This window comes from Triticum aestivum, chromosome 2D, assembly GCF_018294505.1.
Source record: "Triticum aestivum cultivar Chinese Spring chromosome 2D, IWGSC CS RefSeq v2.1, whole genome shotgun sequence".
NCBI lineage: Eukaryota > Viridiplantae > Streptophyta > Magnoliopsida > Poales > Poaceae > Triticum > Triticum aestivum.
The window spans coordinates 309,060,449-309,075,049 of record NC_057799.1 but is presented as its reverse complement, the minus strand read 5'-3'; the positions used below and the strand labels follow the sequence as shown (position 1 = coordinate 309,075,049).

Here is a 14,601-nt window from a genome sequence, read left to right as displayed (position 1 = left end):
GATGCTACATTTGCTGTAATTTTTTTGATATTATTAATATAAATTTGGCATTTCTCCTAAAAAAAACTTGCGTTGCATCCTCCACCCACCTAAATTCAACTCTGGATGATTAGGATGTTGATCTTTGTGTTGTGTTGTAACAATGCACGTGGTGTTCTGTGTTTTCTATCTTCTTGTTCTCGGCAAGATGTATTGTACCTCAGCACTTAAGATTTTCGATCAGATTTTCCTTGTAAACTGGATCAAACTCTTTTTGAAATGAAATCATATCCCAATGGAAATTTCTCCTCTGCCCAAACAGTTCCAATGTAGAAAAAAGATACTCCCTCAGAGTTTTGGATATGTTAATATGGACTATATACAGATTGAAATAAGTGAACAAACACGGTAAAACATATCCATATACATCCAATCAAGATAAGTGTTAGAACATTTTATATTTGTGAACCGAGGGAGTAAAGATAAAGAAACATATGGCCAAACAAATTTGGATTCTCCTGCCCCTCAAATCAAGCTGTACAAACAGCAAAGATCAGATAAGATGACAGTGTTTCCTACAAAGAATGTGCAGCAAACTCAAATACTCTCTCTATATCGAAATATAAGATGCTTTTTGACACTACCATAATGTCAAAAAGCGTCTTATATTTTGATACGGAGGGAGTATAAACCAACTTAGAGAAACCTGCCTGAGCCTGACCAAACATTTCAGGGAAATGGCGCCCAGCCCAAACTTTCATGAGGGGCACAAGATGAGTTTTTTCCCCATGAAATACAACGAGCACCAGGCGCATGCATCGCAATTATTCTGTCCTAAAAACATCACAAATATTCACAGAGCATACATCTTCTCAAACAACCCAAGATACAAAATGAACTACACAGAGATTGGTGAACTCATTCATGCAAGAAAAACACGAGTGGTCGAAAGGCTCATCGGAGCTGTACACAGTTAAATCCTCTGATCCGATGGTTAATCCTTGATGCTGCCTGGTCTGCCCAAATCAGAGGTGCCAAAACCATTGGAGCTTCTGCCATACCGTGAAGGGTCTGAATCATCGGATCTCCTGGGGAACCGACCACTTCTGCTGTTGCCTTCTTCAAATTCGCCAAATCCACCCGGGCGATTGAAGCTAGACCTGCCAAAACCATCAGAAGGTTGAGGACCTCGCCGAGAATCTCCAAACCCGCTGGACCTGCCAAAGCCATTGGAAGGTTGAGAAGGTCGTCGAGAATCCCTGAACCCGCCACGGTATCTTGAACCCGCATCCCTGGACCACCCAGCACGATTAGGGGTACCGCCAAAGCTGTCAAAATCACCAAAGCCACGGGAGTGGCGTTCGCCAAAGCCACCGTCGTGGCTGAAAGAGGAACCACCACTTCTTCTGGTTCCAACTGATCTAGAGCGAGTGTCTCTCATAACATTAAACAGGTCTGCAGCTTCATCTGTAGCTGCAACCTTGGGAAGCTACACATCGCAAAAAGAAATCAGCCAATGAGTTATAATTTTTCACATCAGTACTAACATGAAACCATGGTTTACCTCTGTGAACCTGCATCCTATATCCTGCTCGATGACCTTTACAGTTCTACTTTGTTCATATGTGTGCATTAGAATGGCAATGCCTTTCTTCCCTGCTCGTGCAGTTCGTCCAGATCTGTGAACAAATAACTCTGACGAGTTTGGGATTTCGTAGTGTACCACCTGAAAGATAGCAACATGATATTCCAAGTTATGCTAACATGCACATCAAACGCCCAGAGCAATCATATTTTTGGGTGCCGAAGAGGTTCTTGTGCTGTTCATATCCATAGGAAATATCTCAGGCCACTTACTAGATCAACATTGGGTATGTCTAATCCACGGGCTGCAACATCAGTTGCTACAAGGATGTTAAAGCGGCCATCTCGAAATCCTGAGAGTGTCCTTTCTCTCTGATTTTGTGAGATATCTCCATGCAGCGCCTGACATGCATAACTCCTGCCCATGGCATATGCCAATCTATCTGCTTCTCGTTTAGTTTGAGTAAATATAATGCACTTCCCACCATCAGCATGCTCCTACAGAAAAGTGAAAAGGAAGCAGTATTACGTAGAGTTGCTGACAATGCCAACCATAAAACACACATACAGTCAGGAGAATGCTCACTTTAATCAATGGACCAAGAATCGAGGACTTCCCATAGTTCTCAGATACAATTGAATAAAGAGAGATTCCTTCAGGTAATTTCTGTTCTGAGTCACCAACCTGAGAAAAAACATAATTGCCAAATAATTCCCCTAAAATTCTAACCCAGATGCTAAACTGACAAAGAAAAGCAAATGAAGAACAAAATATACTAATATACACATGTACTGATGTGCATAATATATAAAGTAGCAAGGGATTCATGCAAAATGTAGGATAATTCCCAGCACAAAGATTAAAGGTCTTATGGCAAATAAGACAAAAAGTCACTCACAAGGTCAATTATGACTGGATCTTTTAAGTACTGGTTTGTAAGTTTTCTGATCCAACTAGGCATTGTTGCAGAGAACAGCATACTTTGTCGGTTTTGTGGCAGCTTCTCCATGATCACCTCAACAGCTTCATCAAAACCCACAGCCAGCATCTGATCAGCTTCATCCAGAACCACAAATTGGATTTCTGATAAGTTTAGAACACCTCTTCTCAAAAGATCAATAACACGCCCTGGAGTTCCAACCACAACGTCAACACCATAATTAAGAGTTCTCATTTGCTGACTGATGGGAACACCTCCATAGACACAAAGAGTGTCTAATGGAGCAGATTCTTTAAATTCCTTCTCAACTTGTCGAGCGAGTTCTCGAGTAGGTGCCAAGATGATGGCTAAAGGATTTCTACCACTTCTGCATGCAGCAGACTATACAATTGTTACCATAAATCATATATGTGCAGTAGCTAGATAAGAACAGTTCTAAAGTAGAAAGAGAACCTTACCCATTCTTCTCATTGTGACGAAGAATCCTGTCCATGATAGGAATGCCAAAAGCCAAGGTTTTTCCAGTTCCAGTTTGAGCACGGCCAATCATGTCTTTACCTTGCATTGCTGGTTCAAGAACAGCTCTCTGCACAGAAGCACAGGGTAAAACCATCACTGTAGCAACAGAAGAACTAGGCTAGCATAGCAAAACAATGTAAATCATATCGCAAATTTAACAAATTTGCAGAAAATAGCATCTTGCCAATTGACATGACACAGATAAATAGGTATACACATGAAGCTCATCGAAATCCTAATCTTGCACATTACCTAGTGATGTCAATATGTCATGAGAGATCTTTCAGATTTATTGTTCATTTGTTCACAGGAAATAACATTAATTTTCCTTGTAAAGATGGCACATTTGTTCTTCTGAGAAATAACAAGGTTGATCCTGTACCGTTTGCCGCAGTAACTGGTCAACCAGCAGATGCAATACAAGGCCACATTGCCGATGGATACAGCAAGGCAAACTAGCGAGCTTGCTCTACATGGTCATATTAGTCGTATCAAATTCGGTATGGAGTTTTATTTTCCTTCTTTGAAGCAACTTTTTCCTCTTTCATATAATCATATGGGTTTTTTTTGGGGGGCGGGGGGCGGGGGGGGGGGGGGGGGGGGGGGGGGTAAAACTAGAGGAACTTAGTACTCCCTCCGTCCGAAAAAGCTTGTCCCCAAAATGGATGTATCTAGCACTTGCTGCTGCATTAGCTATGCACCAAATAGTTCTGATCACATTCCACGGGTACTTGCAAAATTCAGTGATTTGTGATTTCCTTTCTTATTTGTCAATATTGTGAAGCTACATGTCTAAGAGAAACAACATGGTTGGAATCAATAGACCACTTGCTAAATTATCACAGCAGCACTGTTCAACAAATTTTAACCCGTCAGTCCGAAGCAACATTTCAGCGGATTTGTTGCCGACGTGAAGCTAAACCTCCTCTTGTGTCCATGTTTGCAAATAATTGAGTACGACGCAAAGTAAACCAGCGCACATCATACAAATGGCGAACCAGCTTGCTAAATGGAATTCAACTGAAAAATAACACGAACAACTGGGAGTATCATGACTCGTATCTACAATGATTGCACGAGCTGCAGAACAGACAATTAAGCAAAACACTGGGACTGAAGCTTCGAATTATAATGTGCAAAAGGCGCTACCTGGATGGGGAAGAGCCTGGTGATGCCCCGCGCGGCGAGTCTCTCCACGATCCGCGGCGAGATCCCCAGCCTCGCGACCTCCAGCCCGTCATCCCCCGCTGCCGCGCCGGCCTCCGAGACCGTCCCGGGCCACGGAGCGGGGGTAGTGGACCTGAACCCCAGGAGTCCCGGAGAGGCGTGGAACGCTCGCTGCCTCGGTGGCTCCAGCGGCTGCGGCGCGGGGGGCCGACATGGCTGGGGACAGCCGGCCGGCGGAGGAGAGAGAAGCGCCGAGAGGAGCGCTCTCTGCGGACGCGCCGGCGAAGAGGATGCAGAGAGCGCGCGGCGGAGCAGCGAGTTCATGGCGACGGTTGAGATGAGACGTCCTCGTGCTGGTGTTGGAAGGTCGAGCCGAGACCTCGGAACACTTTTTTGCGAGGGACGGAGGACGACGACGGTATCTTCTCTCTTTTTTTTCCTGGTCTAGGCCGTGAATTGGACTGGGCTGTAAGATCAGCACGCTATCCACTGGCTACTGGCCCAGGATGTGGTCAATATCTTTTTCGGAAGTCCGTTCCTAAATAGTATAAGTCTTTAAAGGATTCTCAAAAAAATATGTCTTTTATAAGAGATATTACATACGGAGCAAAATGAGTGAATCTACACTCTAAAATATGTCTATATATATATATCCGTATGTAGTCTATATTATAAAATCTCTAAAAAAGACTTATATTTAGGAACGGAGGGAGTAGAACTTGAGTCTCCCTAAAAAAAATTATTTAGATTAAGGGAAAATGTTACATTCATGAGTTTCTTGTGTTGCATGTTGTCAAACCGGAAAGTATCTACGGCTAGTATGTTGTATCTAAGAATATTTGATAGTAGATATATCACTTTTTAGGTAGTATGAACTCCCTTCGATCCAAATAAGGGTCGTAGTTTTGAATTACTATTTTATAGTATTTTTTATACTACAAATAGGAATATATTTTTAAAATATACTAAAAAATTGTGCACTCACATGCAATGTTTTCATATAGCTCACTTTAAAAATCTTAAACATAGTATATGAACATATTTAGGATGATAAAGTAGTATATATACTACCATTGTACCACATAGTATATGAGACATGAGGCTAACTACCACCGGACGATACGATGTATTTTCCCAGATTAAATTAAATGTTGAAATAATCACGTAGAAAATGTTGGTGTGGCACATCGAGAAGATGGTAGCAAAGTTTTGTTGAATAAAGAAGACTACGACATCATGAGAGATAACATTGTCTCTAGGAATTCGAAACCCCGTACAAAAAGCAAAATGGGGCCGTAAAATTTGAAACAAAATCATAGTATAATATAACTCAACCATAATCTCACTAAATTATATTATTTATATTTATTTTATTTCGTACAATGTTTAGAAATATCTCAAGTATCAATTCAAAAGACTAAAATCAGTAAAGTGACCTCATGCTCTACTGAAAAGTGTTTGTCTTGTGTTCCTTGAAATTTGAAATCTTCAATTATATCTTCATATTAATCTTCTCATTCTCAAGTGCTATTGTCGTCAAACCATCGAGTTTTCCTTGTGTCATAGTAGAATGCAAGTAGGATTTTAACAACATGAGATTATAAAAGCTCTTTTCCACATAGGTAACCGTCACAAAAAAAGGTTAACAAAATCATGTATGCTATAATAGCATTAGGATAGAAGGGGCGCTTCATAAAAAACTCAAGAATATCAATAGGGCCCATAAATTTCTTATGTGATTCCTAGATGAAAAGTACTCCCTCCGGTCCTTTTTAGTCTGCATATAAGTTTTGTTTGAAGTCAAAGCGTCTCTACTTTAACCAAACTTGTAGGAAAAAGTATCAATATTCACAATGCCAAATCAATTAGTTAGATTCATTATGAAATGTAGTTTCATAGTACTTACATTTGGTATTGTAGATCTTGATACTTTTTAATATAAATTTTGTCAAACTTTGCAAAGTTTGACTTGACAAAAATCTAATACGCGAAGTAAAAAGGACCGGAGGGAGTAACTCTCAATACAAATCGATTTTATCCAGGTCTCCACTCTTAAGTGCATCCTCAAGATTAAGACAAGCAACCATTAAACTCTTATCATCCAAAGATCACTGAAATATGAATGTAAATAAGCAACCAAAAGTTTTTTCATACCCCTGATATTTCTCAAATCTCCTGATAAGTGAACCTATAGCTTGATCAAGAACATGCGAAACAATAGGGATGTGAAGTGGAGAAGGGACGAGGACACAGCGAGGCGTGGCGTGGGGAGACGACAACGAGACGTGGACGGAGGAGAAAAGGACGGCGATGCGGGGCGCGAGCGAGGAGGAGGACGACACGATTTATGATGGATGAGAAAATTCGAGGGAGGAGGGCTGCAAAATTCCATGCCGCACCATCTAGAGTACTTGATATTAGAAATTAGTGGGTCTGTATGCTTAAAAAAAATGTGAAATGTCTAAACTAGCCACCCCTTGGAGCTTGGAAGTGAGAAGCAAATTTTTTATTTAGAACGAAGATGCCAAAGGCATCCGGCTTTAAATTAATAAAGCCCAAATTAGGCAATGTACACACCACAGAGTCTTATACAGTTTGCACCCTCAAAAGGGCATTCGGCCGACATAGATCAAGCATTACACGCCCCAAAAGGCCTACTAAGAGCACGCAGGCTCATGAATCCACAAACCAAAAGGGGCCTCCACTCCCTAGGAGGCTGGCACTGGTGTTCTAACCATTGCGTAGACTTGTCGAAGATGAGGTATAGCCAGCTGCAGAAGATCAGCGTCCTGACACCTTCCCAACGGGGCCCACTGTTTCAAGAAAATCACACATTTGAAGATCACATCAGCAGGATGCGACGGGAAGGATCCCTCAATCGTTAACTTGTTACGGATGTAGGGCAACGCCCATAGCAATGCCCCGACGCATTTCCACATCACTCGACGAATGCTACCGTTAGCGGAGGATAAGCACGACACTAGCTCGCCGCTGGACCTAGGATCCCAATCCCTTCCAGCCCTTCGTGAACTGCACTCCAAGCGAATCGTGCCAAATGGCACTTGAAGAAGACATGATTAGCGCTTTCCGGCTCGCCACAAACCGCACACGGTCCGGTGCCCGGCCCATTGCGTTTGGCCACGTTGAAGGAAGGGAGGCGATCGCGGCAAAGTTGCCAAAGGAAGACCTTGATCTTTAGGGGAATCCGGGCCTTCCATAGGCCGGAAGCCAGCTGTTGAGTGGGTCCACGGGTGAGTGCTTGGTATAGCGAGTTAACCGAGAACTTGCCCGAGGCGTTGAGACGCCAAGACACAATATCCGGCCCCTGGGATAGCGTGACAACACCGATGAGAGATAACAAATGGCCCCAGCTCGTGGTCTCCGCGGCAGAGAGCTCGCAACAGACGAGGATCGCCAGAGGAGAAACACCGAGCGCTTGGGCCACCGTAAGTCTGGGCTCCAACGCTATTTGTGTAAAGGTCCCTGAACTCGGACCAACGTGGCTGATTACCTACCCAAAGGTCTAGCCAGAAGTGAGTCGAACGCCCATCATTGACCACAAACTTTGCCCCCATGGCAAAGACTGGTTTCATCGATTGAATGGCATTCCAGAAAGGTGAGCCCCTTCCCGTAGCCTCGAAATTTTTTCCAGTCGGGAAGTACTTTGCCCGAAGCAAATTTGCCCATAACCCCGTCTCCCCTTGAGACAATTTCCATATCCACTTGCACATGAGTGCCAAGTTCATCAACTTGGAGTTTGTGATCTCGAGGCCCCCCTCGGACTTGGGACGACAAACTGCCGCCCACTTCACCATATGGTACTTGCGCTTGGGTCCAGCTCCTTCCCAAAAGAACCGAGACCGCGACATGTCCAACTTGGTGTGTACACCGTCGACCAATAGGAAGAGGCCCATAGTGAACATGGGAAGCGAGGAGAGACCGGAGTTAGTTAGGATGAGTCGAGCCCCAGATGACACAAACCTGCCTGTCCAAGGGCTAACCCCGCCCGCCACTGTAGTAAAAGGGGTTCCCAGTCCTGGACGGTACACACCCTCGCAGCAATCGGTAGGCCGAGGTAAGTAAATGGGAGTTTACCTAGCTTACAGTTGAGTAGATCCGCCACTGCTTGCCCCTCGGATGTGTCCATCCCCATGGCCACTACTTCGCACTTTTAGAAGTTAATTTTGAGTCCGGACATGAGCTCGAAGCTCAGCAAGATAGCCTTAACCGTGGCTATACTATGTGTGTCTGGCTCGAACAGAAGCAGCGTATCATCTACATACTGCAGGTGGGACACCCCACCCGCGATCAGGTGGCTTGCCGCACCCCTGAGGTGGCCGACAGCCCTGGCTTTGTCCAACATTGCCGCGAGTGCGTCCGCGACAAAGTTAAATAGAAGCGGGGACGCTGGGTCGCCCTGACACAGCCCCCTCTTGTTGCGGAAGAAGTTCCCTACTTCTCTATTGACCGCGATCGTAGTTTGGCCCCTCGAGACCAGTTGCATCATGCGGTTGACCCAAACCGACGAGAATCCCCTTCCCAAGAGGACCTGTCGGAGAAAGTCCCGGTTTACACGATCGTACGCCTTCTTGAAATCGAGTTTAAGGAGAATCGCTGGTCGACGCGAGCGTTTTAGTTCGTGTATCTCAAGGAGAGCAAGGGGGCCCTCCAGAATGTTACAGCCACGGATAAACGCAGATTGGGTTCTACTGATAATAAGGTGCGCTACCGGTGTTAAACGGGTCGAAGACGTCTTCGAACAAATTTTGAAAGGAATGTTAATAAGTGCAATGGGTCTAAACTGCCTAATGTTATCCACGCCCTGCACTTTTGGGATTAACGAGAGAAATCCAAAGTTTAGGCGGGAGATGTCCACCTCCCTATGCATTAAACCGTTGCATACTGAGAAAACCGACCCCTTAAGCCTTGACCAAAAGCGCTTGAACATGGCCACGGGCCAGCCATCGGGACCTAGGGCCGTGTCAGACTTCATGCCGAGGAGGGCGGCGTCAATTTCTTGAGGGAGAAAAGCCAGGCCCAGCTCCTCGTTTTCAAGGTCAGAGACCCTGAGCGTCGGATCCCACATATCCGCGCGAAGCCTTGCTAAGGGCGGTTCACTCAAGCCCATCAGCTGCAAGTGAGAAGCAAGTTCCAACGCGGAAATTGCCGATGGTGCTCGGCACCTTGGTGCCCGTTTTCAAGAAAACATGTTTTGCAACATAAAAATAATTTACACATGTAGCGTAAAAAAGACAAATATGTATTTTCAAATGGGCTGCTTTTTTGTTGTTCGGCTGGAATTTTTTTTTTTTACAGTTTACAAATTACATTTTTTTAAACAAAATTCCATGGATCCATAGCAAATACTGAATAAATACAAGTTTTTACAAAATTGTTTAGAATTTTTTTTGAAACTTCTGAATGTGGTTTTTTGCTTCTTTTTTTCTGAACGTCGTCCATGATGCTTGAGCACCAAAACTTCACACTCATCCCAGCGGGGTTACTTTAGTTACTGTACTTGTAGCTCCCAGGATTAAGTGGGAACTGGGAAGCCAGCGTAAACACACTGCCTTTCCTCCCCTGCGTGAAAGGGATGCCACCAAACCCACCAAAAACCCTCGCCGCCCCGCACGCGGCGATCATGGCCACCGCAGCCGCGGCCCTCCGCCTCCTGCGCCGCCGGGCAGCGGCACCGGCGTCCCTTTTCCCTCGGCCGTGCTCCAAGGTAACAGAGGATTGGTTCACTGTTTGGTTGCTTCAACCAAGTTTTGAACCCCCGTCGCGGCTGTTCAAGCTTTTTTTCGAAAAGGGGGGACTCCCCGCCGCGGCTGTTCAAGCTAACTTCCCTCCCTTCTCTAGGCCGCCGCCCTACCGACCGTGTCCCGTGCGCACGTCGCTCCGCCCCTGCTGCGATTCTACTCGAGCAAGGTAAGCTTCCAGAGCTTCGACCTATGATCTTGATATTCAGAAGTATAAAGGATTCCGACCTCCCAAAATGGTGGGCTTTTGCTAGGGCGCAGACCCTACCGCCACCGCCCACCGATGACATCCTCGTGAGTCGGGACTCGCCGTATGAAGCAGGTTAGCGTAGCAAAAAATTGGTCTTGAGCTCGTGGTGAGTTTTTCGAAAAGGGGGGGCTCCCCGGTCTCTGCATCAGAGCGATGCATACGGCCAACTTTATAGATAAGCAAATAGGTTCAACAAGGTCTTAAAGTCTCATACGAAAGTAAAGGAAAACTCACAAAGAGCCAAAGGGCTAATAACAAACTAGCCAAAAAAGCCACAACTAGCTGGCAAAAGAAAGATAGGAAAACTAATTGCCTATCCTATTACATGACCGCCATCCAAACCAGTTGAATATATCCCGTGCTACCATCTCCCACTGGATAGATCCAGTAACCAAACGCTCCCTGGCCTCCGTCGGAGTGAGTAGCGACCACATACGGGTCAACGCAGTGGCTCGGAAAATAACCTGCAAAAAATGAATATTTGTTGTTCTGTTAAAAACCAAATCATTTCTGCAGTTCCAGACTGCCCACAATAAAGCACATACTCCTGCGCGAATGTGTCTCGCTGTTTCGGACTCTATCCCGTTAAGCCACGTTTTAAATAACATGCTGACAGAACTCGGAGGAGTAATGTTAAAGGCTATGTGGACCATCCGCCATAGAACTTTGGCCAACGGGCAATCAAGAAAAAGGTGTTTGATAGTTTCATCCCGATCACAGAAACTACACCTAGTAGGTCCTGTCCAGTTACGCTTTACCAAATTGTCCTTGGTTAAGATGACTTTTTTATGTACAAACCACATAAACACTTTAATTTTCAAAGGAACTTTGACTGTCCAAACATATTTGGAACTAGGAATGGAGCTAGAATTGATAACATCGAGATATATTGATTTAACTGTAAACTCTCCAGACCTAGTAAGCTTCCAGCGTAATTGATCGGGCTGTTGAGACAGCTGAACCTCCATCGGTCTACTCACTAGATGGTGCCACTCTTCCCAACGATTACCGGATAGCGTCCTCCTGAACTGAATATTAAGGGGGATTGATTGAAGTATCGTTGCAACGAAAGCATCACGTCGTTGAACAATACGATACAGAGACGGGTATTGAAGCGCAAGGGGGGTCTCTCCGAGCCAAGTATCCTCCCAGAATCGCGTGCTAGCGCCATTGCCGATTATAAACTTTGTTCTATTGAAAAAGGCTAGTTTGACTCTCATAAGCCCTTTCCAAAAAGGCGAGTCCGTTGGCCTCGCTGTCACCTGGGACAAAGTTTTGGAGTGAAGATACTTACTACGGAGAATCTGCGCCCATGTGGCATCATTCTCTATCGATAATTTAGACAACCACTTGCTGAGAAGACATCTGTTCTTGACCTCAGGATTTTCAATGCCAAGACCCCCTTGGTCTTTCGGTTAATAGATAATATCCCATTTGGCGAGTCTGTATTTTCTTTTTAGTTCATCGCTCTCCCAGAAGAATAGGGATCGATAGAAGTCCAGCCTTTTCCTAACTCCAACTGGGACTTCGAAGAAATACAAGAGAAACATAGGCATACTCGTGAGAACTGTGGCTTGGGAAGTGGGAAGTGACGACTTAGAAGGACAATCAAAACTAGGGATGGTTTCCCCCCAAATTTGGTCGGAAATTTTGGAGATTTGTTTTGTGATGTCCGGTTGAACTCGGGGAGGTGCCCTGCCATGCTTATTTGGAGGCATTTAGGGTCAATTAACTATGTTCCCGGCACCTATCTCTTCTTCATTTTTAGGGTCAAGTGAGGGGAGTACTCAGTAGTTGTATTGTTTGTGGTCAAACACGATGGATCTATTTTCTTGATTTTCAGTAATGACTAGTGAGCTCGGTCAGGTATAGTTCAAAGTTGCTCTGTTGTGTGCAGTTCACAGATTTAATAGTTGAATTGTGTATTGAGAAGGGAAACAAAGTTGTGCAATTTATGGATTTCATTTAGTGTGACAGGCGGTATTTCCGAATTTCTGATCCATGGTTGTCTATTGATAAATGAAATCAAGTGATGCAATTTGTGGATTTCATTTGGTGGGATGGCCTTATTTTATACAGTCTAGAGCTTCTTGTAGTACTGGAAAAACATATGCCATTGGCCAGCTATTTAGGTTATTTCATTTGCCTAGTTGTGCTTTTCAGTTGACTATGATTGTAGAACTTGTAACTATATCTGATGATAATGATGCTGAAATATGTTACTTACAATAAAGTTTGGGAGAACCATGTACCGGGCCTCCACCCCTAATCACTGTTCGATCTGGCCTCGAGATCCGTGACATGCATAGTCATTTCACTCGGTCAGGCTAACTTTCTACAGGAATATTGTTAAAGTATTCCTCCTTTCCTAGTTACTTAGGTAATACGGCTCATTAGAACTGAATATGGTCCTATGTGGATGAATGCCATGGGGCTAACATTTCAGTTTAAGGCAGCTGTGCCCTGCTGGAAATAATCTTATGTTTGATCTATCTCATTTCTTGCAAACGCAGGAACACTTGATTGTCATAAATGTGTCTCAGTTATCAATATTCTAAATCAATGTTTTATGCTTGGGATTGCTATCTCACGTTCTTTTGTTAGATTAAATCGAGTGGCTTGCAATACTATTCCATACACTGACCAAAACTGTGCCTTTTGTTGCTAGGGCACCGACGATACCACCACCGAGAACAACTTCCTTGGGACTTAGCTTTTCAATCAGGTAAGGATAGCTACAAAGCGATCTTGTGCTTGTGGGTTTCAAGGACAGAAACTGATATGGATTGACCTAGTGGGAAGTGTCGATTGTAGAAGAAACAATCAAAACTAGATGGTTCGGGGTTTGTTTTGGGATGATTCACTGAATTCAGTGAGGACCCTGTCATGCTTATTTGGAGGCACTAACTCTGATTTCGGCATCTATGTGTTTCCTTTTTTTTTAAGAAGGAAGTATACTCAGCAATTGCATTGTTTGTGGCTAGAGACACGAACAATGTGTTGTGTTTTTTGTCAATAGTAACTAATGAGTTGAAATTAACTCACAAGTAGTTACTATTGTGTGCACTTTATGAATTCAATAGTTGAAATGCGTATTGAGTAGGGAAGCCAAGTTCAATTTATGGATTTCATTTAGTCAGACTGGTGGCATTCCTTAATGTCTGATCCCTAGTTATTGTTTGGTTATGGTTAATGACATATAGGAAGATCATTAGGATAGACAAGCAAACAAGTTCTTGACAAATGATTCATGGTTTATATTTTGTTTCTTGGAGCTGTGTTGCTTATGATTTTGAATTGGAATGGACCTGCGGCTTCTGTTTACTAAAGAAATAACATGCAACCGTCGAAGTCTTCATGTTTAATACTACTCTTGGCTTATGTGGGGGTAATTTGAAATTTACTCCAATTAGTTTTCACTGGATTACATTTTGGCATTTCATCTTGTTTGTTTGATTAAACAACGCTGCAACACTATTCCATACACTGGAATTGACATTATCTCATGGTTCCTGCATCAGCTAATGGCGGCTAGACATCTTAAATATCTGGTGGTTGACTTGGGCATACAGACTAAGAGGGTTCTGGAAGCTGTGCGTACCTGCAAGAAAGCTGTTTATATGATGCATGTTGATCCTGACAAAAGTTTTGCAATGTGGGAGGAAGGCTTGGATGACCTTACGAGATCTGTTGCTGTGTACAAAAACATTATTGATGGCATTGCTAAGGCAAATGCTAGCATTAAGGGGTCTCGAGTGGATGTTGTGATGGAAGAGGGGGTGTTTTCTGACGTGATGGACGGCTATGATAGGACCATGAGAGCGGTGTGCAGAAGTGGAGGACTTCCTCACCACCTCGAGGTAAAGGTGTTACAATCTGATCCTGTTTTGCTCAACTCGAATGTTTGTGACACATATATACATATTAAGTTTTCTCTGTGTTGTCTTTGTTAGAAGATATTGTATAGAGATAGGAAAGGTGTTTAACTTGTATCTCTTTCTATCTCTCCATCTGTTCTATCTCCTCAAACCTCCTGTAACAATCACGATCGATCTCCTCTCGATCTGTTCTTGTAAGCCATGGCACACAACATATATATACAACCACGGCCCGAGCAAAGGGTTCAACGCTTCCATCTAGTTTTACATGGTAACAGAGCCTCTTCCTCGATAGATTGGATAGAGATCGCATCTAACTACCCAGGCGACCGCAGCCATGTCCACCACCTTCGCCGCCATGATGCCGAGCACCATGGGTGCCCTCACCACCGACTCCTCCTCCTCCACTTTTGCATCATCATCCACTTCCACCTCCACCAACTCCTTACTCGGATCGCCGCCGCAAGAGAAGCTGACAAGAGGCAACTTCCTTCTATGGAATGCCGTCGTCCTACCCCAGATCA

At 44.1% G+C, this 14,601-nt stretch overlaps 1 protein-coding gene across 1 annotated transcript; it reads right to left on the bottom strand.

The window, feature by feature from the left end:
• Positions 1 to 690: 690 nt before the first annotated feature.
• LOC123052877 (DEAD-box ATP-dependent RNA helicase 53) lies at positions 691 to 4,607 on the bottom strand. Its single transcript, XM_044476234.1, has 7 exons — positions 4,173 to 4,607; positions 2,963 to 3,090; positions 2,463 to 2,871; positions 2,150 to 2,248; positions 1,837 to 2,061; positions 1,544 to 1,705; positions 691 to 1,468 (listed from the first exon to the last, which is right to left on the bottom strand). Exons 1-7 carry the CDS (start codon positions 4,512 to 4,514, stop codon positions 974 to 976), a joined length of 1,860 nt encoding a protein of 619 aa, XP_044332169.1. The 5' UTR covers positions 4,515 to 4,607; the 3' UTR covers positions 691 to 973.
• Positions 4,608 to 14,601: the final 9,994 nt, after the last annotated feature.

What these genes read in the sequence shown, in the direction of transcription:
- LOC123052877 (XM_044476234.1), bottom strand. Translation starts at nt 4,514, where the DNA reads ATGAACTCGCTGCTCCGCCGCGCGCTCTCTGCATCCTCTTCGCCGGCG. An exon ending in CGTCACAATGAGAAGAATGG is followed by an intron (nt 2,872 to 2,962) that starts GTAAGGTTCTCT and finishes TGCTGCATGCAG; the next exon opens with AAGTGGTAGAAATCCTTTAG. An exon ending in ACATACCCAATGTTGATCTA is followed by an intron (nt 1,706 to 1,836) that starts GTAAGTGGCCTG and finishes GCTATCTTTCAG; the next exon opens with GTGGTACACTACGAAATCCC.